At 45.6% G+C, this 26692-nt stretch overlaps 1 protein-coding gene across 1 annotated transcript in view; it reads right to left on the minus strand.

Annotated features, from left to right (window-relative positions):
- The window catches only part of FA2H (fatty acid 2-hydroxylase), a 76317-nt gene that overhangs the window by 4351 nt on the left and 45274 nt on the right, over nt 1-26692 (minus strand). Inside the window, 6 exon segments of the mRNA XM_007527586.3 lie at nt 188-440; nt 3551-3723; nt 9985-10091; nt 10892-10979; nt 10982-11030; nt 23519-23611. Of these exon segments, the coding sequence (XP_007527648.2) occupies nt 188-440; nt 3551-3723; nt 9985-10091; nt 10892-10979; nt 10982-11030; nt 23519-23611 (763 nt within the window).

Below are 26692 nucleotides of genomic sequence, written 5' to 3' on the forward strand. Positions count from 1 at the left end.
GAAATGATCTTAGCTATTTATTACTTGACACCCCACCTCCCCATCTCCCTTACCCAGGGCATGGCACAGGAGCCTCAGGCTGGTCTTATTCTGTGTATCCCAACATTTGAAACAATAAAAGCCATCAAAGAAATACATAAGCAAAAGTGGGAGTGGTGGTGGTTAGGAGGTGCCAGCTGGTTCTCACCTGACTTCTGATATGCAAAGTGATGCTTGACGTGGAGGGCCTTCAAGTTGTACAGGTAGGAGCCCTGGTGTGGGGAGCCGAAGTGCAGGTAGTAATGGATCAAGTCATAGAGGATGTAGCCCAGGATACCTCCAGCAAGCAAAGTGCCCCCCACTGCCTTGGGCAGGAGGAGCTTCAAGGAAATGTAGAAGAAGGCGATGACCAGAGAAGCTGGCACTGGGGGGAAGACCAGGCGGGACTGATCAAAGGGTGCCTGCAGACGGAGAGGTTCATAGTCAGAAGGCAGCTTGGGGTTCCAGAGCTCCAGTCATCACAGCTACCACATTTGAGGTGCTCTCTCAGCGAAGATGGGGGAGAGCTGGGAGGGGGCAGCATCACCCACTGTGGTGCCTTCTGGGGAGGGCAGGACATCATGCTTAAAAGCCCTGGAGGAGAGATTATCCTGCTCCCAACTTCGCAGCTGGGGGTGGACCTAGGAGTCCACAGACTATCCTGGCCAGGCCAGTTGACATTCTGGGCACATTCTTCAACTTCTTTTTAGAATATATATTTATTTACTGTTATTTTTATTTTGGTTAGAGATAAAGACATTGAGAGGGAAGGGGGAGATAGAGAGGGAGAGAGAGATACCTGAAACACTGTTTCATCACTTATGAAGCTTCCCTCCCTGCAGGTGGGGACCGGGGCTTGAACCCAGACTTTTAAGCACTGTAAATGCGCACTCAACCAGGTATTCCCCCACTACTTAGTTTTTAAGCCCCTCCCCCCTCCACTTTTGCCTCCAGTCACTGGGGCTTGGTGCTGGCACTACCAATCCATTGTTCCCAGAGGCAATTTTTTCCTTTCCCTTCCTTTTCTCTTTTTTTTTTTTCCTCCCTTCTATTTTATTGGATAGGACAGAGAGAAATTGAGAGGGAGGGGGAGATAGAGAGGGAGAAATGTAGAAAGGTAAACACCTGCAGACCTGCTTCACTACTCATGAAACATCCCTGCGGCAGGTAGGGCGCCAGGGGCCTGAACCCAGGTCCTTGTGCATAGTACTATGTGTGCTTAACTGGTGCTCCACCACCCATCCCCCAGCTTCTTAATTTCTCTCAAGTATAGCTTGCTGCTCTGTGGAATAGGAAAAACTCTTGCACTACTTTCAGAAGGTAGCTTCACAAGGACAAGTTAAAAGAAAAGATTTAATTGAAACAGAGAGCTCAAATCTGGAGTATCAAGCACGCAATTCCTGCGCTCTACCCTGGAGTCATCTCCTGGGCCTAGAATGTGGTTTTCAGTGACTTTATTGAGCGGTATCTATAATAATGTCCTTTACAGTGTGAGCACACTTTGAACATTTGCTGAGTGAATGAATGGATGAATGAATGAGCTGTTATGAGAAGATGTGCAAAGAGCAGGGAGCAGCAGTAGGACACATACCTTCTGGGAGTGAGGCCCTGGCATCCCCAGCACCAACCAAACAGAATGACAGAGTCGTGCTCTGATCTCTCTCTTTCTCAATGAAAAAATAAATACATAAAAATAGAATGTATAGCCAGAAACAAAAGGATGAATATGGGATGATCTCACTCATAAATAGAAGTTGGAAACAAGATCAGAAGGGAAACTACTAAGCGGAACTTGGACTGGAGTTGGTGTATTGCACCAAAGTAGAAGACTCTGGGGTGGCGGGTTCAGGTCCTGGAGCACGATGACAGGGGAGGACCTAGCAGGGGTTGTTATTTGGAGAACTGGGAAATGCTCTGCATGTACAAACTATTGTATTTACTATCAACTGTAAACCATTAATCCCCCAATAAAAAATAAAAAAATAGAATGTATAAAACTTAAATCACACACATAAAAATGAGAGAGGGGCCTGGGAGGTGGCTCAGCACACAGCACATGTCTTCTATGCATGAGACTCTGGATTTGATCCCCAGCACCGCATGGGAGCACCATGGGGACTCCATGGATGGTGGAGCAGTGCTGTGGTTTCCTCACTATCTCTAATGTGTTTACCTCACTATCTCTAAAAATGGAAATAAGAGTTGAATCAAAGGGCTAGGTGGTGGCGCACCTGCTTAAACACACACACTACAGTGCATAAGGACCTGGGTTCAAGCCCCTGGTCCCTACCTGTAGGGAAAGCTTCACAGATGGCGAAGCAATGTTGCAGGTGTCTCTCTTTTCCCCTCTTTCCCTCCTCCGTCCCTCCTCTATTTTTTTTAAAATATTTATTTATTTTCCTTTTTGTTGCCCTTGTTTTATTGTTGTAGTTATTATTGATGTTGTCTTTGTTGGCTAGGACAAAAAGAAATGGAAAGAGGAGGAATGACAGAGAGAGGGAGAGAAAGACAGACACCTGCAGACCTGCTTTACCACTTGTGAAGCAACTTCCCTGCAGGTGGGGAGCTGGGGGCTCGAGCCTGGATCCTTATGCCGGTCCTTGTGCTTTGTGCCATGTGTGCTTAACCCGCTGTGCTACTGCCCGACTCCCTCTCCTCCTCTATTTTTCCGTCTCTGTCCAAAATAAACAAATAAAAATGTTTTCTAAAAATAAATCTCTCTCTCTTTTTAAATATTTTTTTTTTTATTAATGAAAAAGATTGGAGGAGAGAGAAAGAGCCAGACATCACTCTGGTACATGTGCTGCTGGGGATTGAACTCAGGACCGAATGGTTGAGAGTATAGTTCCTTAGCCACTGTGCCACCTCCCGGACCACAAGAAATCTCTTAAAAGGAAAAACGTTTCGTCTCGTGAGTCGGGTGGTAGCGCAGCGGGTTAAGCGCACGTGGTGTGAAGTGCAAGAACTGGCGTAAGGATCCTAGTTGGACTCCCCGGCTCCCCACCTTCAGGGGAGTTGCTTCACAAGCGGTGAAGCTGGTCTGCAGATATCTTTTTCTCCCACTCTCTGTCTTCCCCTCCTCTCTCCATTTCTCTCTGTCCTATCTAACAACAACGACATCAATAACAACAATAATAACTATAACAATAATAAAACAAGGACAACAAAAGGGAAAATAAATTAAAAAAAAAGAAAAAGAAAAAAAGTTGGGTTGGGAAAGCTACTCAGGGAAACTACACATACCAGAGGCCCTGGGTTTTACCTATTACTGCAGACAAAGACTCATGAAGAACACCTGTAGAGTGACTGGTATTAAAAATGAAGGCATACAAAAAAAAAACAAAAAAAAAACCAAACAAACAAACAAAAAAAATGAAGGCATACAGATACACAACCATGCTTCATTTGTTCACAGCTGATTCAGAAGAGGACCAAAACTCCTCTTATCAACATCAATCACCCCTGGTTTCTCCTAACCAGCTCCCAGAAGGATAGGTGGGCTGGTGATGGCTATGGAGCCTGCCTTGCTCACCTTATGGTGTTGGCCATGCACAATAAAGTGCAGCGTGATGAGGTAATAGCTGCTGCTGGGGGGCTTCATGTGGAACAGGAAGCGGTGGATAAGGTACTCTAGTAGGGTCCAGATGAACATCCCCAAGATGAAGAGACCAGGGAACACAGACTTAGGCACAGCCACTGAGTACTCTGCAGGGTGGGAGGAGAAAGACTCTGAATGGATGGATGGCCCTGGTGGCTCCAAATGTCCTGTCTCATGCTTGGGCCTTTGGGAAGTGCCTTCCTCTGTGTATTGCCTACCGGGCTAACATACATTCTTGGTAATCCTGGGACCAAGTAGGATGGAAGCTATCACTGGCTCGGAGGGGTCTCAGATGAAGGAGCTACCAGGGAGGAAGCTGAGTTCTTTTTAGAGGGACCATAGGAAGGGCACATGGGCAGTGTAGATTTTTGTTTGGTACTGTAATTTGGATGTGTGCTCCTTCCAACCATATGTTGAAACCTAAACCCCAAGGCCACAGGGAATAATTAGGCCATGAAATGAACAGGATTCATTATTTTAGGAAAGTCCCCTCCTACTTCTTTTTTCTTTTTCCCAGAGTTATCTTTGGGGCTCCATACTGGTATGACTCCATTGTTCCTTGTGGCTTTTTTTTTTTTTTTCCTTTTTTTAACCAGAGTACTGCTCAGCTCTGGCTTGAGGTGGTGCGAGGGATTGAACCTAGGACTTTGTGGCTTTTTTTTTTTTTAACAGAAGGTGAGAGACAGAGAAATAGAGAAGAGGGGGCAGGTGGTAGCACACCTGGTTAAGTGCACACATTACCGTGTGCAAGGACCCAGGCTCAAGTCCCTGGTCCCCACTTGCAGGGGGAAAGCTTCACTAGTGGTGAAACAGGGCTGCAGGTGTCTCTCTGGCTCTCTCTATCTCCCCTCTGTTTCTCTCTGTCTCTATCCAATAATAAATAAAAGTATAGAAAAACTAAAAATAAAAAGAGAGAGGGAAGAAGAGACACCTGTAACACTGCCCCACCTTACTAAGGGCTTGAACCCAGGTCTTCATGCTTGGTAATGTGTGCTTTACTGAGTACACTACCACCAGGCACCCCCTCTCACTTTTGACCATTTGCTGTAACAGTACATTAAGAAGTCTATAAGCCAGAAGTGGGCTTTAGCCTGACCATGTTGGCACCCTGATCTTAGATTTTTCAAACTCCAAAACTGAGATCAACAGATTTCTGTTGTCTTACTATCCTTTGGGAACCCTCAAGTAGTGAAATCACAGTGGGTGAGATTGGAATCAGTATGTCAAGAAGATGGGAAAACAGAGTCCCTGGATACTGCTCTGATGGTGGTGGTGGCGGCAGAGGGTGAATCAACCTCAATGCACAGAACTCTGTTTTACAGAGTATTTCCACACCTGAATCTACGAATTCTTGCTTTCTAGGAAATCTTTCCTCCCCTCTCCTCTCCTCTCCTCTCCTCTCCTCTCCTCTCCTCTCCTCTCCTCTCCTCTCCTCTCCTCTCCTCTCCTCTCCTCTCCTCTCCTTCCCCATATTCCTCCTCCCTCCCTCCCTCCCTCCCTCCCTCCCTCCCTCCCTCCCTTCCTTCCTTCCTTCCTTCCTTCCTTCCTTCCTTCCTTCCTTCCTTCCATGATAGGAGTTTGGATACCAGGGATCAAATCCACATACCCAATGCCTCATACATACATTTGGGGAAGTGACTCCCTCATTGAGTTATCTTACTGTCCCCTTACATCTAGGAATCCAGTCTTGAACTGGGGTCTTTATCATTTGCTCCAGAGTACACTGTTCAGTGTGTGTGTGTGGGGGGGTATGTGTGTGTGTGTGTGTATATGTGTGTGTATGTATATGGGGGGAGTGTGGGAACATGGGAGGATGGGATAACCCCACTGACCATCACTCCCTTTCTCTTCCCCTTGTGGTCATGACTGTGTTTTGCTCAGTGATGAGCTGGGTAGCAGGCAGGCATAGCTCTCATACCACCATTGCTGGCATTCAGCTCACAGGTTCACTAGTCCACTCCACTTGACCTTTATTGGGAAGCTCACTTCCGCTCTCTGCACTGGCCTGCACTTGTAATGGAGCCCTCCTCATCTTCCAGACCATGCAAAGAACTCCATTCCTATAGGTCAAGTCACCACCCGCCCCCTCACCCCAACCTAACCCATCCAGCTGGAGCTGGTACAGAGTGGCATCTCTGGAGGAATCCTGCAGAGGGCCCTGGGCCAAAGCTCTGCCCCCCTCTCCTGCTCTGTCTGCTAATCCTGGCAGCCCTGCCACTGTTGGTGATTGTTAGGGGAGCACCAAGGACAGTGGGTGATTCAGTAAGCATGCTTTCTGAGCAACAAGCCCTGTGCTGTGCCTGAGCTATTCAGTGTGGGCAGAAAAGGGTAAGCTTGGTTTGAGGGTGCACATATTAACCCTTGGAGATCAGAAGCAACTCTGGGCTTTCTGGTGGCAGTGGTAGAGAGGGGAGGGGGTGGGAATAGGTGTTCCAGCAGTTTCTCTCTAGTCCATGCTGGGCCAGGGAGGGAAACTGGGGTTCTTACTGCTGTGGCTCTCTCATCTAAACCATTCAGTTGTTGACTTGCCATTCCTGGGAGACGTAGGCAGAGTAAAGGGGAGACTGAATCTGACAAAAAGGGGGTCTCCATACAGTCAGGAATGGGATCAGGGGAGGAAAGACCCCCCTTCCCTTAGTTGCTTGTTCTCTGGATCCTGCTGCACAACCTCTATCAACCACCTTTGGCAGTACCTCAAGGTGGGCACTATCAGTCTGGACAGGCCAATGTGGCAGGTGACATAGATCTGGGGATCCCCAGGTAAAGGCTATGAGCTGGGGGCAGGGGATGGTGGTGGTGGTGAAGAAATACTAGGATGAATTAGAAAGACATCTGAAACAATTAGATACTGAGTAAGACCTTCGCTTCTTAGTTGCATAGCTAGATGTTTTTTCTGCCCCAAGAGATAATGTTGGAGATATTCATGTTCTATTTCACCAGGCTGTTACCATATACCCTCACAGAGAAATGTCTGGTTACTTTCAATAGTTGATATAATGTAAACTTCACTTCTCCTGGTATAAACTTTCTCCTCTGCAGACTATAAGTAGGACTCTGTTCTACTGGGGTTGGGGAACAGCCAAATATCTATCTTGGTTTTGTCCTTTCTTCTTGATTGATTTTCAATATCAATTCTGAAATAAAAAATAAAGTTCCTTCTTTTTTTGCTCCATGAAGTGGTGGTTTTCTGGTTCACTTAATAATTAATTTTGTTTCTGTTCTTCTTTTCTTTGGGGTAAAACTCAGGGCCTTACACACGAAAGGCATGCACTCTTTTACTGAGCTCCAACCTGGTCTCTGATTTAGTTTATTTATTTATTTATTTATTTTTAGTGATTTATTATTGATTTACGAAATTATGAGATAACATGGCTATAATTCCACACCTTTCCCACCACCAAATTTTTGTGTCACTATTCCCTCTACTGGAAACTACAGCAGTTCTCCCAAGGTTACAGATATAAGTTGACTGTTATTTCTATAGCTATCTATCTCTTGTTACATATATTTGGCAATTTTTTCCTATGATCCTGCCTCTACTCTTTTCTTTTTTAAATTTAATTTATTTGGAAAATAAAAAATGGAAAATATCGACAGAATCATAGAGTAAGAAGGGTGAAATTCCACACATTTCCCACCACCAGAGTTCCATATCCCATCTCCTCCATTGGAAGCTTTCCTATTCTTTATCTTTTTGGGAGCATGGACCCACGGTCACTATGGGGTGCAGAGGTGGGGTGGGAGGTCTGGTTTCTGTAATTGCTTCTCCACTGGACATGAGCATTGACAGGTCGATCCATACTCCCAGCCTGTCCCTATGTTTCCCTACTGGGGCAGGGGAGGTGGGGCTCTAGGGTACATTGGTGAGGTTGTCTGTCCAGGTGAGTCAGGTTGACATCATGGTAGTAGCGTCTGCAACTTGGTGTTTGGAACGTCTATTCTTTTGCTTTCTTCTTTCTTGTGGGACTTTATTAAGTAGTTCTTATAAGGTGGGGTTGATTGTGGCAAATTCCTCTAGTTCTTGAATATTTGAATATTTATTTCTCTCTCATATTTGAAGAATAATTTTGCAGAATACAATATTTGTAGCTGGAATTCCCTCTCCTTTAGAACTTTGAATATGTCATTCCACTCTCTCCTTGCCTCTAGAGTTTGTAAAGAGAAATCTGATGAAAGTCTCATAGTTCTGCTTTGTATGTAACTTTTTTTTTGCCTTCAGGGCAACTGCTGGGGTGTGGTGCCTGCACCACAAATCCACTGATCCTGGAGGCTATTTTCCCCCCTTTTGTTGCCTTTGTTGTTTTATCATTGTTGTGGTTATTATTGTTGTTGTTGTTGCTGTCATTGTTGTTGGATAGGACAGAGAGAAATCGAGAAAGGAGGGGAGACAGAGAGGGGGAGAGAAAGATAGACACCTGCAGGCATGCTTCACCACTGGTGAAATGACTCCCCTACAGATGGGGAGCCTGGGGCTTGAACCAGGATCCTTATGCCTGTCCTTGCACTTCACGCCATGTGAACCTACTGTGCCACCGCCCGACTCCCTATATGTAACTTCTTTCCTTTCCCTAGCAGCCAGCAAATTTTTTTCCCTGTCATTGACTTTTGATAGTTTTACAATAATGTGCTTTGGCATCGGTCTTTTTGTATTTATAAATCTGGGTGATCATTCTGCCTTTTGAATGAGAATGTTCTGATGGTCTACTAAGTGAGGGAAGTTCACAGCTAAAATTGCTCTGAAAATGGACTCTGGGCCTTTGGCCTTGTCCTCCTCTTCGATATACCTATCACTCTTATATTTGATCTTTTGATGGAGTCTGCCATTTCACAGAGAGTTGCTTCCGTCTTTCTGAACCATTCCTCTTCCTCATCTTTAAATTGAAAGAGTGGGCTGGCTGTATCTTCTAGATTGGAGATTATTTCTTCTGAAAGTGTGGATCTACTTCCTAAGCCTTCTACCTGGGAATGGATTGCAGTTAAGAGTGTCTTTTACTCCTTGGAGGTCTGACTGAAGTTCTTCATTCAAGATTTGAGGATTCTTAGTGATCTCTAAGTTTCTCATGTGTTTTAATTTCATAGTAACATGCTCTTGTAACTCTTGCTTAAATTCTTGCAGAGTCCTCATAATGAGCTCTGTGTAGTCTGTCTCTGACAGTCTCTCTAAATTTGTAATTCCTTGGATTTCCTCTGTTTCATTTCTGTCTGATACGGCATAGTTGGCTGTTTAGTTCTTTCTCTGCTTGTGCATTTTCTTGTGCTCGTTATTGCTGGCCGGCAGGTGGTGCTATTGTGATATCTAGGTTTCTCTTGTTTGTATAATCTGCGGAGAGTGGGATGGGGTGGGGGAGTGGTTGCTTTGGGCTGTCTTATGGTCACAAATGCTGCCGTTTTATGATGTGTCCTTGCTTTAAATTCAGAAGGCTAAAGCCTCCGAGTTGAAGACTGAGAGGTTTTAAGCGCCTGTCTCTCTTCTTTCGGCACTAGGAAGAATGTTACTTGCTTGCTATGCTTAAAGTGAAATTGCCAAATGGCACAGCTCAGTGCCCGCCCTCCCAGAGCTCTGATTTGACTTTGCTGTTCTTCAACCCGCGCCCTCACCCCTTTTCACTCCACCTGCATGTGAGCATCCACCTGAGGCTGCAGAACGTTATGACTTCAGTTGGGTTTCTTGTATTTATTTGTTGTCTTGGGAGGAGAGGTGATTTGGTCCCAGTTATTCTATGGCCATGCCTCCTGGAAGTCCCTGATTTAGTTTCTTGATAAGCAATCTTGGATTCCACATTTGCTAGTACTGAATAAGTGAGAACCAACCCCCTTTATTTTTCTCCATCTCCATCTTCTTCCTCTTCTGCTTTTCCTTTTCCTTTTTTATTTTCTGCCACTTGGGATATTGATGGGATTTTTGCCTGCACATCTTTCCTTTTCTCTCTTGATGGAGGGTGAGAGACAGATGGAAAGAGAGAACGAGAAACTTCAACACTGCAGATCTGGGGATAGATGGCTTGAACCTGGGTTCTCTTGCATGGTAGTGTGTATGCTCTACTAGGCGTACCACTGCCTATTCCCCCTATTTTGCTTCTTTATTGCTGTACAACCTGATGAAATGACTTCATTTAGTTTCTGCTGATATGTGTGTCTAGTTTGTTTCTAATCCTTCTAGAGAAGGTATCAGGAGCCTGACATCCTTTTTCTTTGAAAGGCTTTCTACAGAGAGATCTCACCTAAAACCATGTGTGTGTGTGTGTGTGTGTGTGTGTGGTTTAGGATTATGTATTCTCACAAATTCAGGACTCAAACTGCAGCCATAGAAGTCACCCTCCCCACCCCTCAGGAACTACAAGAACCAATCAGGAAGGAGGTGACATTACCTGTGGTGAAGGATGAGAAGATTCGGACATTGCCCTGGGAGAGGATTTGGTAGCAGGACCAGCTAAGGTATAGCACCAGGGGTAACCAGATGATGGGGACACTGTACCTGCAGGAGAGCATTGGAGTGAGCAAGATCTATGCACAGGGACTGGACAGGGTCTAGCCTCCATAGAGACACCCCTCTTTAGTAGAGGGGTTTAGAGAGGATGCCAAAATATGGACAGAGAGTATATGGATACATGCATATAAAAGGACACTGTGGGGCTGGGTGGTGGTGCACCTGGCTGAGCGTACATGTTACAATGTGCAAGGACCCGGGTTCAAGCCCTCGGTCTCCACCTGTAGGGAGAAAGTTTTGCAAGTGGTGAAGCAGGGGTACAGGTGTCTTTCTGTCCCTCTCCCTCTCTATGTCCCCCTTCCCTCTTGATTTCTGGCTGTCTCTACCCAATAAATAAATAAAGATTTTAAAAAATTGAAAAAAAAAAAGGACATTGTTTTGGGGCAGGAGAGAAGGACAAAAAAAGAGAGTATAAGTCCAAATGCCTCTGTCTCTGAGATGAGTTACTGGTAGAAGACAATGGTCTTTTTTGCTCCTGATTCTGTGCTGATCCCTAGTAGCAGAGGTGCCAATTGCAGATAAAATGACTCCCATGATACTGGATGCTGAAACCCATGATAGGAGTAGGGAGTACAGGAAAGCTAACATTCAAGTTATTTTCTTGCTATATGTATATGTTGCTCATTCAGTAGACAAAATAACAAAAGAGTAGATCATAACTACAGCATGCTTCACTTTCCCCAAGAGTTTACTGTCCATCTCTGGACTTTGCTGAGAGACCCAACTGTTGTACCTCCCCTTCAAATGACAGAAAAGACAGTCCATTGTGGGGTCAAAGTAGGGCTCACCAGACAGACTTGGTAAAAGTCTCAATGAAGTCTGAGTAGAAGAGGCGTATAGGCCTGGCTACTGGCTGGTGTACCCACTCATCATACTTCCCAAGTAGCCTACTTGCCATAGTAAGGGTTTCTGCCAGTCAACCAAGTCCTGCAAGAGAAAAAGTTAAGTGAATACTCGAGTCTCACGGCTGTGTGTGCCATTCTTCCATATCTTGATTACAGTACCCCAGTCCCCACCTTAGCTCATTCATCCCCCTACCCCATTCCCCACTCCTGGTGGTGTTGGGGATTGGTCATGCTTTCTCTGTAGAGTCACATACCATTCTCTGCCCATGTTCTAGAACTTATCAGCTACTTATTACAGTCCCTGATTACTGGGATCCAGTATACACCAGTGAATGGTCAGATGTCCTCTCTTTCTAGTGAAATTGTTAAGCTGGCAGGGCATGACCCTACATTGTTACAGAGCTTATATAAGGACCTGTGACACATAAAGGATGATCAAGCCAGGAGCTAGACATCTGAACATGCAGATTCAACCACTTCTGATGCTTGGAGTCTTAACCAGGAATTTTATTATTATTATTATTTATTTCATTTTATTTATTTATTTTTTTACAAGAGCACTGCTCATCTCTGGCTAATGGTGGTGTAGGGGCTTGAACCTGGGTCTCTGGAGCCACAGGAATGAGAGTCTCTTTGCATAACCATCATGCTATCAATCCCTACCCTTAACCAGGAATTTTAAGTACTAAAGTGGATATACTAGGAATGAATTAGGCCTTTTCCCTTTCACCATTGGCTTTTTTCACTTGGTGTTGGTTTGGGTAATTCATTCATTCATCCAAACAATAATTCGTTCAACAATATGATTTTTCATTCATCACCAACACACACACACACACACACACACACACACACACACACACACACACACACAGTGCTTGCATGCTCATGCACACACACACACACTGCCAAGAATAAATAGGAATGTAAAAGATCATCTTTGGTTATATAGCTTAGTGCTTTATCAGATTTAGATTCTGGGCTCAAGCCTGGGTATAAATTCTTGTTCCATCTCTTATATTGTGGATTTGGACAAGTTATTTGATCTCTCTGAGCCTTAGTTTCCTCAGCTCTGAAGTGGAGGTAATAATGATAAGATATGCCAGACAAGGCATTTCATTGGAGATATCAGCAGGCTGAGATTAGAGGCAGAATCATTGGTACAAATGTTTGGGTTTAGGGTAGGAGACCCACACTCTGTAGAGATCCTAGGGTTTGGGTTGGAGCTCACACAATCGAGAACTAGGCAAAGGACGTGAGGCGAGAGAGTGAGTATATAGTTGTGGAACAGAATGACTGTAGCCTGTGTGTCACATGGACACATATATGTGGGGCAGTGGTAAGAAACATGCTGAGGGCTATAGATAACAGACTATCCTGTACCAGGCTCAGGAGTTGGCACTTCACCCTCTAGGTGAGTCCCCTCTGAAGTGGGGAGATAAGAATGCCAAGGGACAATGCAGGGCACAGGGGGCCCCAGGGAGCACAGATGCTTTGTCTTCACTGGGTTTGCACCCATGGAACTGAGATGCATGATGGTGAGGGTTCTTTGCACTGCACTATATGAAGTGGGAGGAGTTTGTTTCATCATGTGGAAAGCTGGTCGCAGGGTGATGTCAGAAGGGTAAAAGAGGAGGCAGTTTTCATGAAAAAAGGTGTTTTGGACTAGCTCCAGAGACCCTGGGGGAACCTGTTCCCTAAACTTTAACTCTAATTTCACTTTTGCACATAACTTGTTTCAGACTCTAATGAAGGACAAATTTAGAAACTGCACAGCTATCCTGCATGTTTTCTTGAAATTCTTTTCTAATGAAAATCACCTTGGACCCCAGAAGGGAACCTTACCTCTACTACCCTTCTTCATGAATACTGCTAAGGTTCTCACAGGCTAATCCTCAGAGGAGGGGAGAAAAATTAAAGATTTTATTTGTGATATATTTACCCTTTATATATATATTGTGTATTGTGGTCCGGGAGGTGGCACAGTGGATAAAGCATCGGACTCTGAAGCATGAGGTCCTGAGTTCAATCCCCAGCAGCACATGTACCAGAGTGATGTCTGGTTCTTTCTCTCTCTTCTTCTTTCTCATTAATAAGAAATAAATCCTTTAAAAAATATTTATTTTTTAAAATTAAAATATTTGTTTACTTATTACTGAGGAGTAGAGAGAGAAGCAGAACGCATGGGGTGCTAGGGATTGAACATGGAATCTCATGCTTGAGAGTCCAACATTTTATTCACTTTGACACCTCCTTTGCTGCTGGTTTATTTACTTATATTTATTTTCCCCTTTGTTGCCCTTGTTTTTTATTGTTGCTGTAGTTATCATTGTTGTTGTTATTGATGTTGTCGTTGTTAGATAGGACAGAGAGAAATGGAGAGAGGAGGGGAAGACACAGAGGAGGAGAGAAAGACACTTGAAGACCTGATTCACCACCTGTGAAGTGACTCCCCTGCCGGTGGGGAGCTGGGGGCTTGAACCGGGATCTTACACCTGTCCTTGTCCTTGTGCCACACGTGCTTAACCCGCTGCGCTACTGCCCCACTCCCTGGTTTATTTATTTTTATGAGAAAGAGACTGAAGGAGAGAGAGAGAAAGAAGTGTGATACCAGAACACTGCTAAGCGCTGGCATTTGGGGGTACTGAGAAACCTGGCAGTATTGTGATCTAATGTGTGGAACTGTCCCTTTGGCTAGTAATGTATTTATACTGTCATTAAACCATGTATTGGGGCTTTTTTATTTTGCCTCCAGGGTTATTGCTGGGGCTCAGTGCCTGCACTACGAATCCACTGCTCCTGGCGGCCATTTTTCCCCCTCATTTTTATTGGATAGGACAGAGAGAAATTGAGAGGGGAGGGGAAGAGAAAGATAGACACCTTCTTCATTGCTTGTGAAGTGACCCCCCTGCAGGTGGGGATCCCAGGGCTCAAACCAGGATCTTGTGCAGATCCTTATGCTTTGTACTATGTGCACTTAACCCAGTGCACCAACGCCCAGCCCCTGAATGCTTTAAAAAATTTTTATATTTATTTATTTATTTTCCCTTTTGTTGCCCTTGTTTTTTATTGTTGTGGTAGCATTATTGTTGTTGTTATTGATGTCATTGTTAGCTAGGACAGAGAGAAATGGAGAGAGGAGGGAAGACAGAGATGGGGAGAGAAAGATACCTGCAGACCTGCTTCACTGCCTGTGAAACAACTCCCCTGCAGGTGGGGAGCCAGGACCTTGAACCGGGATCCTTCTGCTGGTCCTTGCTGCTTCACACCACCATGCACTTAACCCACTGCGCTACTGCCCGACTCTCCCCCCCCATACTTTTTAACACACACAATATAAAAGTATATGAGCACAAATCAAATAACTTCAAAATCAAAATGAATGTGTAATACAAAGTATCCTCAAAATGTTTCACTCATAGGAATATAACAAAAAATATTTCAGGGCTACAACTCTGGGCAATGGAAATCCTTGAACTTTACTGATGAATTAGTATTGTGAAGAAAATGGATCTGAACTCAAGTCAGTAAAGAACAATGACTTTAAGAGTAGAGGTAGATAGCATAATGGTCATGCAAAGAGACTTTCATGCCTGAGGCTCCAAAGTCCCAGGTTCTCTCCCCAGCACCACCATAAACCAGAGTTGAGCAGTGCTCTGATAAACAAACAAACAAAAAACAATGACTCTGACAGCCTTCAAAGTCGGGCTATGTCATTTATCAGTCATGATGGGCTGATAGTCCTTCTCCTTCTCCTTCTTCTTTTCTCTTAGAGACTCTCTATTCAGAATGTGCCTAGAGCCATCACCCACAACAGAACAGGGGACAAGATGTGTTCCATGTCTGGGTTACAGTGGGTGTCAATAAATAATGCAAGGGTATTAGGTAGCTGTTTCCAGTAAGAAGAGAGGTGGGGAAAGAAAAGGAATCAGTGATATGCACGGAGGAAGAATAAATAGTAATTCAGGCCCAGCAGTAGAGCATAGGACTTGCAAGCCTGAGGCTCTGAGTTTGATCCTTGATACTGCATAAGCCAGAGTGATGTTCTGCTTCTCTTTCTTTCATTAGCAATTAAATCTTTAAACATATTTCTTCCCTTTTGCCACCAGGGTTTTTGCTGGGGTTTCATGCCTTTACTGTTCCTGAAGCAGCTTTTTTTTTTTCTTCTTCTTCTTTTTTTCCCAGGGTAAGATAGATGGATAGGTAAGGAAAGACACCATCTGCATTACTCCACTGCTTTCTCTTTGCATGGTGTTCCCAGTGGCTGGGGGCTTGAACCTGGGTCTTTGTGCATATTAAAGTGTGAGCTCTACTGGGTAAGTTATCTTCCAGTTTCAAAAAACAGTTTCTAGGGGCTGAGTGGAGGCATACCCAGTTGAGTGTAAACATTACCATGTTCAAGGACTCAGGTTCCAGAGTCCCCCGCGCCCCCCACCTCCCCACCACCGTATGTGAAAGGAGGATGCTTCATGTGTGGTGAAACAGTGCTAAAAATATTTCTCCTCCTCTCTCTTTCTCTCTCTTTTTCTGCCTCCAGGGTTACTGATGGGTCTTGGTGGCTCGGTGCCTACACTATGAATCCACTGCTCCTGGAGGCCATTTTCCCCCCATTTTTTTTTATTGGATAGGACAAAGAGAAACTGAGAGAGGAGGGGGGAGATTAGGAGGGGGAGAGAAAGATAGACAACTGCAGACCTGCTTAACTGCTTGTGAAGCGACTTCCCCCTGCGGGTGAGGAGCTGGAGACTCGAATTGGGATCCTTGCACGGATCCTTGTAATTTGTACTACGTGTACTTAACCTGGTGTGCTACCGATCAGCTCCGTCCGTCTCTCTCCCTCTCTATCTCACACTCTCCTCTCAATTTCTCTGTTTTATCTAATAAAAAGACTAGGAAAAAAAAAAGGCCACCAGGAGTGGTGGATTCATAGTGTTGGCACTGAAACACACACACACACACACACACACACACACACACACACACACACACACACACTTTCTTTGTCAAGACTTAAAAACCAAAATTGGAGGGAGACAGGTGGTAGTGCAGCAGGTTAAGAGCACGTGGCGCCAAGCGCAGGATCAGCTTAAGGATCCCGGTTCGAGCCCCGGGCTCCCCACATGCAGGGGGATTGCTTCACAAGCGATGAAGTAGGTCTTTCTCTCTCCCTCTCTGTCTTCCCCTCCTCTCTCCATTTCTCTCTGTCTATCCAACATCAATAACAATAAAACAAGGGCAACAAAAGGGAATGAATAAATATTACAAAACCCCCCCAAATTAGTCTATTACATAACCATATAATCATATAGATATATTAAAAACAAACAAGCAGTAAAAGCAACCTATCTTCCTGGATTCCTGGCTAGAATCTTATTTTTCACAGCCCACAGCCCTGCCTCCCTTCCCATTTTCAAAGCTTCACCACAACTTTGACACAGTGGCCTGGGGCAAGGAAAGGAGGTCACTGAGGGAATACTGCCTACTACCAGTAGGGATGGTTCAGAAAATCATGTTTTCTACCATGTGTACTTGGCAGGCTCCACTGCTGGTTACCTTTCTCCTTCTCAGTTGGACGATGACCCAGATCAGCCTGAAGTCATTCCATCCAGCAGCACCAGTTAAACTCAGCAATGGGTCAAACCCTGTCTCTAAATGATCTCTTCTTGGCCCCAGTCCCCTTGTTTCTTTGACTTACTCCTTGAAGTTAGCAGCAAATGAATTCTCTGGGTACATGTGATCTCACTCCTTCTATTACTTTGCCTCAGGCCACACACATCACACACATGCACATGCACACACACAGTCACCAGCACCACCAGGAAAAAGAACTGGAGAAACCAGCTAGTAACCTGTGTTTATCTTACAGCATTCTGCAAATCTCTGCCTCAGAAGCCAGACCAGGGTCATTTTGAGAGCTCCAGACTTTGTTTCAATTGCAGCAACAAGAGAGATAACACAGGGCATTTGCTAGTTGCCAAGCTTGATTCTAAGTGTGGTGAATTATAATACTAGATACGTATTATGTACCTAGTTAGGCAGGCACCATTATTATTGTTATTTTGCAGATAGGGAAACTGAAACTGAATCACTTGACCAAGGTTACCTACTTAGGCCTTTCTGATGACTTGGCTCCCTTATCTTGGTCTGGAAATATACACCAGGTACTACTTGTCCTAAAACTCACCTGCTTTAATTTTTTTTTAAAAAAATTTATTTATTTCCCCTTTTGTTGCCCTTGTTTTTCATTGTTGTAGTTATTGTTGTTGGGTAGGACAGAGAGAAATGGAGAGGAGAGGAGAAGACAGAGAGGGGGAGAGAAAGATAGACACCTGCAGGCCTGCTTCACTGTCTGTGAAGCGACTCCCCCGCAGGTGGGGAGCTGGGGGCTCGCTGCTTTAATTTTTATTGAGTTAATCTTGACATTTAAATTGGAGTGTTTAGACCATTTAATGTTGGGGTCTACTATTTTGAGACAAACAAACAAATAAACAAAAACCCAAAAGGGCCTGCTTCCTTGTTTCGTTTGGATTAATGAAATATTTTGGAATGTTCTACATTATCTCTCTACTTGGTGTTTTAGCTATGCCCTTTTTTTTTTTTATTCACCTCCCCCCTAGTTGCTGTTCTAAATATGAGAATAAGTATTCATCATTTGGGGGCCAGGCAGTGGCACGCTTGGTTAAGCACTCATATTACAGTGCACAAGGATCCAGGAGGGAAGCTTCCCTGCAGGAGGGAAGCTTCACAACTGGTGAAGCAGGGCTGCAGGTGTCTCTCCATCTCTTTCTCTCTTTATCTCCCCCACCCCTCTCAATTTCTCTCTGTCTCTATCCAATAATAAATAAATAAAAATATTTAAAAAATATTCACCCTTTGTCTTGAGTGAAACTCCACTTTTGCATGTTCTACATGGTATTGCATGCCTGCTTTTCATTGTACACTTAATTCTGGCTGAGCTCCCTTAAACAGTGGGCATTGTTGTCCTTTTATGCCATTACTTCATAAAGAGGGGGAAAAACGGCACAGGAGTTTTCTTTTCTTTTTTTTTTAATTGACTTAATAATGATCAATAAGACTGTAGGATAAGAGGGGTACAATTCCCACCACCAGAGTTCTGTATCTCATCCCCTCCATTGGAAACTTTCCTATTCTTTATTCCTCTGAGAATATGGACCCAAGATTGTTATAGGGTGCAGAAGGTGGAAGGTCTAGCTTCTGTAATTGATTCTCCACTAGACATGGGCATTAGCAGGTTGATCCATACTCCCAGCCATAGCACAGGATTCTTTAACTTAATTCAGTGGAGACCCAGGAAAGACCAGTTAAGTAAGTGGTATGGAGGGATTCCAGCCTTAATCTTACTTCCTACTGGGAAGACAACATAACAGAAGGAGAGAGGTGTGGAGAGCTGAGGAGGTTTTTGCTTCCAGGTGTGGTGGTGGTGAGGCTAGAGCTCCAAAACAGGGGTTCTCTTTGAAGTCTTGTAGCTCATTTGACCTTTGGATATGACCTTGCTTCCTTCCTGGTAGATTAGCAGATATTGGCCACCCTAAACATGATGGACTTGCTATCTGGTCCCAAGGGGCCTCTGTCCTGCTTGTAGGTCTCAAACCAGCTTCTGTGTCTCTCATGGTAGTCCCCCCCCCCCCCCGCCCCCGGCTTTATTTTTTACTAGAGCAGCATTCAGCTCTGGCTCTGTGACAGGGCTGCCACTCTCTTAGCATAACTAGCTCCATCTTGACCTAAATCCGAACCTGTGAAAATCCCAAGCTGTAGAAAATGTTAAAACTCGCTCAACTGCTTTACTGCCAAGTGCTGTGCCCCCCCCCACACACCCGCCCCCCAGACTTGCCAAACAAGATGTGTATCTCATTGTTCAATTGTTCTCATAACAGGTCGCCTTGACCACAGTAATGGGCTGTTCTAACTGCATTTTTAGCTTCCGTCATCATGCTTGCTTCCCGCATCTGTGTTCTGTTTTTTCTAGTAAGGATATGGTTTTTCTCTATAAAGACTTGCTTGAATGAGAGCTCGGGACTGCACTCTGAGCAGCGTTTTAGCTGTGAGTATAGTCACTGGCTGGCTGAATAAAGGCTCAGATTTGGCTGAACTGGTCTCGGGTGGTCTCTGATGCTTACCATATCACAGTTCTTGGTATTGCCAGGATTGAGTCTGGAACCTGTTGGATGTAAATCCTGTTCTCTACTGCTATATACCTTCCCTTTATGTGAGGTAGCCCTCTTTAGTGTCTGGAGAGGATCAATTTGCCCTAGAGCCATCCTTGGACCATCCTGGGGGAATGTCTTCCTCTCTCTTCTAACCACTCTCAGTCCTCAAATACTGGTGCCTACACTTCCACTATGTATGACTCTGTCCTGCTATTTCAGGGATGGAAGTGAGCCTCTCTGATGAGCAGAGAAATCCAGGCCTGCTAACCTCCTCCCTATTTTGCACACTGAGGCCCAGAGGGGTTAAGTCACTCTTGAGATCAGGTGAGGTGGTCCTAGAGTGGGAGTCTTCCTTCCTGTCCCCTCCCCCTTAGTAGCCTTTCCACACAATCTCCCAGCTTGACCTTGACTCAGAGAGTATGTGCACTGATATGATAGGTTGTCTTTTCTCACTTCTTTCCCAGTCCTGATAATGAAAGAGAAAGTTTCAGCAGAGGTGTTAATATATTCAACACTTTTCAGTTGCTGGGTTTTTCCAGTGTGGCAACTGGTTGGGAACCGGTTTTGTGAAGCGAGGGTGGCAACTTGGGATCCAATGAGGTGCAAAGGGATTGAGCTCAATTTAACTTCTTATTCTCCCTAGCAGAAGACACCCCCACCCCTCTTCAAACCCCCCCCCCCCACCTTCTTCCTAAGATGTTATATGGTCCTGGCCACTTCTGACTCCTACATTCTCAGGAGAAGCACTAGCAAGCGCTGGGTAGTCACACCTCCAGTTCCCAGAAATCTGGGGGTATCTGGGGGGTGGTTTACCCAAAGCTCCCCCTCACAATAATTGTGGAACCTGATGCTCAGAGGGAAAGTGACAATACTCAGGGTGCCCCAGCGAAAGCAGGGTGGTGTGGATGAGGCTACAGATATGTCCAGAAACTACTCTGGATCCTTCTGAGAACTCTGTGACACCCCGCCACCCCCACCCCAAGCAACAGGTTGGGCTCCAGGAAGCACAAGGAAGCCAGAGCCAAGCATCCTGTGGGTGCTACTCCCCTCCCCCATCCCGGTTCTGCCTGGGACCCAAGAGGAGGGGGCAGAGGGAGGGCCTTCTAGGACTATGCCAAGAATGCAGCTGCACCAGGGCTGAGGGCAAAGGGCAGCATTTAGACTTCTTCTGCCCCAGGGGTGGGCTGGTAGCACAGGGGCCCTTTTCTGATCTGAATGCTCCTTTGCCAAATTCCCAGTGACTTGTCTGAGGGTCCTGACAATATAAACTACTGGGACCTTGCAGTAGCTCCTGATGTGTGTGTGTGTGTGTTTAGGTGGGAGAATTGACCATGTCATTGTTTTGTGACACACCTGGCTAGATAATTTTATTTAATTCTGAAGGGGAGAGGCTAGAGGGGGACAGGTCCTGATGGGGTCTGGTTTAGCGAGGATGGGGGAAGCTGGGGGCTCAAACCAGGATCCTTAAACCGGTCATTGTGCTTTGTGCCATGTGTGCTTAACCCACTGTGCTACCGCCCGACTCCCAGTTGTACCCCTCTTATCCTATGGTTTTTGTCAGTGTTTCCTTTTTATAAATAAAAATTAAAAAAAAGTAAACATCTTAAAAAAAAGATATCTCCTAGTACTTGCTTAGCTTCTTCCCTCCCTCCTGCCATCCCTTCTCCCAATCACAGGCCTTACTGCCTTAATTTTGGCTAGATGCCAAGGAGGAAGGACTCCAGGACACGTGGTGGTGGTGATGGGGGTGGGGTGGTGGTGGCAGGGAAAAGGGGAGAGGCTCACCAATGACCCAGTGGGTCACTGAGTTTATCAGCAGAGTGACTTTGACTTTGGGCAGGAGACTTATGCTTTCATTAGTGAAGCCAGGATTGTTATAATCTTTAACTCCTGGAACTGTAGGAAGGATTACATTAGGGGACAGATAAAGCACCCGATAAATGCTAACAGCTCAGTAATTGGGTGCTAATTTTACTGCAGGTTGGGTGTGGGGGGCTTGGGGGGTGTGGCGTGGAGTGGAGGGTTGTCTGGGCAGAGAGTTCTGTGAATCTTTCAAATTGCATCAGTTCAGTTAGACATCTGGAAATCTGGCCCTCTAAGAGGGGAGGGACAATGCCAAGGGAAAGAGCAAAAAGAGGCAGTGGGACAAAGGGGACAGGCGTGCCTGGAAGCCAGGAGCAATATGCAGCTCTGGGCAGCTCCAGTGTCTCAGCAGGTAGGGCTCTAGGAAACAGGGAGACACTTCCTTGTTCCAACAAGAAGTCTGGGTCTCACTCCACTGGGTAATGGAAGGGATGATTAAAACTGTTTCAGGAGGTTAGGGAGATAGCATGAAAATTATGCAAAATTACCTCCATGCTTGAGGCATCAAAAGTTCCAGGTGTAATCCCCAGGACCACCATAAATCAGAGCTGAGCAGTGCTCATGGGAGGACCCTTCCCCAGAGCAGGGTTGACAATGCAGGATCTGCTCTGCCCCCAGCCAACCTGGCAGGGCAGCTCTTTCTTGTCACTCTACCCAGTTACCCATATTTCTCCAGCCCTGGTCTACGCTCACTTTTCTTTCTTTCTTTTTGTTTTTCTTTTTTCTTCCAGGGTTATTGCTGGGGTTCTGTGCCTGCACTAAGAACTCACTGCTCCTGGTGGCCATTATTTTTCCATTGTTGTTGTTACTGTTGGTGCTGCTGTTATTGGATAGGACAGAGAGAGAGGAGGAGGAGATAGAGAGGGGGGATAGAAAGACACCTGCAGGCCTGCTCCACTGCCTGTGAAGCGACCCCTTGCTGCAGGTAGGGAGCTGGGGTCTTGAACCAGGATGCTTATGCGGGTCCCTGCACTTTGCACTAAGTGTGTTTAACCTGGTGCGCTACTGCCCAGCCACCTCACTTTTTTCTAAGGTCAGAGAGATGGCTCAGATCAAGTCCTGGCACCACATGGGATGGAGCAGCAGAGCTCTGGTCTCTCCCATGATCATGATCATCATCATCATCATCAATGACAACTCTAGAGGGGGGCTGGGTGGTGGGGCACCTGGTTGAGCACACACATTACAATGCACAAGGATTGGGGTTCAAGGCTCTGGTCTCTATATGCAGGGGGGAAGTTTCACTAACAGTGAAACAGTGCTATAGGTCTCTCTCTCTCTCTCTCTGACTCCCCTTCCCTCTCAATTTCTTTCTGTCATAGCAAATTTAAAATAAATATTAAAAAAAAGTATATAGAGTATATGCCTTGCCATGTATGAGACCCTGGATTCTATCCTCAGCAGCACCTGGGAGCATCATGATAGCACAAGGGAAGGACTTCATGGATGGGAGAATAGATGGTTAGGTGGGGCAGTGATGTCTCTGTGTTTCTCCTCTTTCTTTCTGTCTCTCTCTCCTCTCTCACACTGCTTTCTCTCCTTTCCTTCTCAAACTATATACAATAAAATATTGGGCCAGAGAGGCTGCTTGGTGTTACTGTACATGAGCATGGCCCTCAGTTCATTCCCTGGTGCTGCATAAAATAAATATATATATGGATAAAATTATCTGTCCAACATTCAAACCCTAAACCAAGTCCATTGATGATAGCCCTAAAGACCCTTCTTGGCAATGCCAGTCTATCCACTGGGCACTGGGCCCTGAGCCTACCCACCCTGACTTACCCTCTGGTCCTCCCTCCCTCATGCCTTCTTTTCCACCAGCTCCTAGAGTCCACCCATTCATGATAGCTGTCTCCCTCTCTGTCCTGCCCATGTACCGAATAAGCCCAAGTCACCCCAATCTCCCAGAGAAGCACACCATTTATACCAAGATCCCTCAGGCTGGGCTCTCCACCTTGTGGAATCACTAGGTGAGGCTGCTGCTTTTCTTTCTCTAGTGAACAGCTCCACTTCCACCTGTGACCCCTTGACACCACCACCCTTCCAGGACTTCCCTAACAACTGTAACGGGGATCAGCTTAATCACAGCAAGACATGGGTCTCTCAACACTGAGAGAGGTCTGTTGTGAGATCTGCAGACAAATGTTGTATGTGGCTCTGTCCTACCCCTAGTGGTCCCTGAGTCCCTGATAGGTCTGTGACTCTGGCAGGATCACTGATGCACTGGTCAAGCTGGGCATGGTGGCTGACCTTGTCATGGTGAACTCACTTCCATTGTTCTTGTGGGTCTTCCTGCTTCTTTTCTGGATGAGGGGACACTTTTCCACACCCATCCTCCACTGGCTGGGTCTTGTTAGCCCACATTCTGCCTGTGGGCTGTGGTATCCACTTCCTTATCCCTCCCAGGCAAACATCAGGAACAAATAACCAATCCATAGTCTTTGGCTCCACCTAGACTTTTCTTGCTTTTTTGCTCTTGGGAACTCCCATCATGGTCCCATCTCATACTATCCTACCCTGTCCAGTGACAGCTTACCTTGTCCCAGTCTACCATCTTGAACTTGGGCTCCATTATAGGGTCCATCTTCTGAGTGTTTGTAGAGGCTACAGCACCATTCTCCACAGGCTCCTGGAGAGAGAAGAGGTGAAGAGCACATAGCGCTGAGCGAGGAGAGCCCATGGCAACAGGAGAGTCCCTGATGGGGTGGTGGTGGGCTACAGCAATCAAGGCCACTGAGTGCACTGGTAAACAAGCAAACCATGGTGTGGGTGGGTCTATTCTTTATGATTTTCTTTTCCCTTAAAATAAAAGCTATTTCTGCAAAAACAAAAGAGGTAGAAAGATCTGGGATAGAAAAGAAACATCTGGTTTAGAGTGTAGGGTGATGAGAAGTGTTGGTGAGAGTGTCTGGAGTGTGTGTGGGGGTCCCCATAGGTCACCCCCCCAGGTCCCTGGCTGGTGTCAGGGAGTGCCATGGTGGCATAGCTCCTGGTAGGCTCATTGGGTCACACACAGCTATACCACTTCCCTCCCTCCCCCCCTTTTCATTCCACAGAACCCTTGGGTGGCAGGCTAGGCCTCTAAGTTCACAGGGGCAGGAGAGAGGACAGCAGCAGCAGCAGGGGGAGCTGGCCCTCCAGCATCTCCTGGGTCATGGGCCAGGCATGAGGCAGGGCGGGAGAGGAGTGTCCAAATAGGCTCAAGGTGAAATCTCACCAGCAAAGAGGCAAAGTCAGGAGGAAGCTGGGAGAGTCACACACCTCACTGGCCCTGATGTCACATGGGGTGAGGCCAGCACATAAGTCAGAGTCATGCTTCCTGGGACATAGGATGAGAAAGCCCAGGAAACGAGAGGAGAGTAGGTGGATACCTGCCTTCTCTGTTCCTGTGACAAAAGGAAACCCAGGTGACAGTGGCCTCCATGGGTCCCTGGAAGTTCAGGCAAGAGCACGGGGAGATTGATGCATCAAGTTTTTTTTTTTTTTTCTTCTTAGCATTTCTTTCTTTTTTAATTATTAGTGACTTAATATTGATTTAAAAAGTTATAACAGGGGTATAATTCCATACCATTCCCACCACCAGAGTTCTGTGTCCCCACTCCCTCCACTAGAAACTATAATAGTTCTCCCAAGGTCACAGCTATGGGTTGATTATTATTTATATTTTATCTTTTTTTCCTTTTTTTTTTTGTCTCCAGGGTTATTGCTGGGGCTCAGTGCCTGCACCACAAATCCACTGCTCCTGGAGGCTATTTTTCCCCTTTTTGTTGCCAGTGTTGTTTATCGTTGTTGTTGTGATTGTTATTGTTGTCATTGTTGTTGGATAGGACAGAGAGAAATTGAGAGAGGAGGAAAGACAGAGAGGGGGAGAGAAAGATAGACACCTGCAGACCTGCTTCACCGTTTGTGAAGCAACCCTCCTGCAAATGGAAAATCACAGGCTTGAACTAGGATCCTTACACCAGTCCTTTAGCTTTGTGCCATGTGCACTTAACCCACTGTGCTACCGCCTGGCCCCCTGATTATTATTTCTATATTTATCTATCAGTTCATCTCTATTTTCCCGGTAAAGACAATACCATCAAGCTTCCCCTGGTGCAGTGGGAGCCAGGCTCACACCTGGGTCATGTGTACGGCAAAGCAATCTTCCAAGTGAGCTGTTTTGCCAACTCATGATTTTTGTGCTTTTAGCTATTATTAGATAGCAGAACTCTGTTCCATTATATATATAGTGTTGCCAGGGATTAAACCTAGGACCTTGTGCATGCAATTCTTATACTCTACTGCCAGGCTAGCGTCGTTGGAGAGAGAAGGGACCAGGAACTCGTGAGGCAGAGTAGGAATGCAATGCATTTATTGATTAGAGACAATGCATTTATTGATTAGAGACAACGCCTTTATATATATCTTTAACTGGAAGTGGCAAGTGGGAAAAGGAAATGGCTAGGAGAGGGCGTGGAGAAAAAAAAAGAGCTCGAAGGTGAAGGTTCTAACCAGTGGGATTAACCAATACCCTGCAGGCAGGTCTCAGGCAAAACAATGATTATGTAAATAGACCACAGCATCAGAGCAGGGGGGCTGCCCGACACTCTACTGCTGAGCCACTCCACCAACCCATGTCACAATTCTCAAATCTCTGCTTCCAAATGAACCAAGAGAACCTGATGGTGACAGGGATCATGCTGACATCTTTGGGTGGGTAGGAGAATGCCACCCAGATAAAAGCAGGCATTCAGGGTCCAGTCTTGATCTGTGTCATCCTCATAAAACTTGTGTGTCTAGAGTGAGAGTCAGGTGGCGCAAAGCACAAGGACCGAAGTAAGGATCCCGGTTCGAGCCCTGGCTCCCCCCCTGCAGGGGAGTCATTTCACAAGCAGTGAAGCAAGTCTGCAGGTGTCTACCTTTCTCTCCCACTCTCTGTCTTCCCCATCTCTCTAGATTTCTCTCTGTCCTATCCAACAACAACGACATCAATAATAACTACAACAATAAAACAACAAAGGCAACAAAAGGGAATAAATATTTTTTTTAAAAAACTTGTGTCTTTTTAAAAAAAGCACCTATGGGGGGTAGATAGTATAATGGTTATGCAAACAGACTGTCATGCCTGAGGCTCTGAAGTCACAGGTTCAATCCCCTGCACTACTATAAGCCAGAGCTGCCAGTGTTCTGGTAAAAAAAAAAAAAAGAGTACTTAAAAAAAGCAGCTATGGAGGCCTAGAGATAGCTCAGCAGCAGAGCACATACTTTGCAGCTGTGAGGTCACAGATTTGAGACTTGGCACCACATAAAAACTAGAATGATTAAGGGAGACGGGCGTTAGCGCAGTGGGTTAAGTGCAGGAGGCGCAAAGCACAAGGACAGGTGTAAGGATCCCGGTTCAAGTGCCCGGCTCCCCACCTGCAGGCGAGTCACTTTACAAGTGGTGAAGCAGGTCTGCAGGTGTCTGTCTTTCTCTCCTACTCTATGTCTTACCCTCCTCTCTCCATTTCTCTCTGTCTTATCCAACAATGACGACAACAATAATAATAACTACAACAATAAAACAACAAGGGCAACAAAAGGGAATAAATACTTAAAAATACAAGAAAGATTAAATGTTTAAATGTCTTTTTTTTGCCTCCAGGGTTATCGCTGGGGCTCAGTGCCTGCACCATGTATCCACTGCTCCTGGAAGCCATTTTTCCTATTTTATTGTCCTTGTTATAGT

The sequence above is a fragment of the Erinaceus europaeus genome, unplaced genomic scaffold (assembly GCF_950295315.1).
Source record: "Erinaceus europaeus unplaced genomic scaffold, mEriEur2.1 scaffold_198, whole genome shotgun sequence".
Lineage (NCBI taxonomy): Eukaryota > Metazoa > Chordata > Mammalia > Eulipotyphla > Erinaceidae > Erinaceus > Erinaceus europaeus.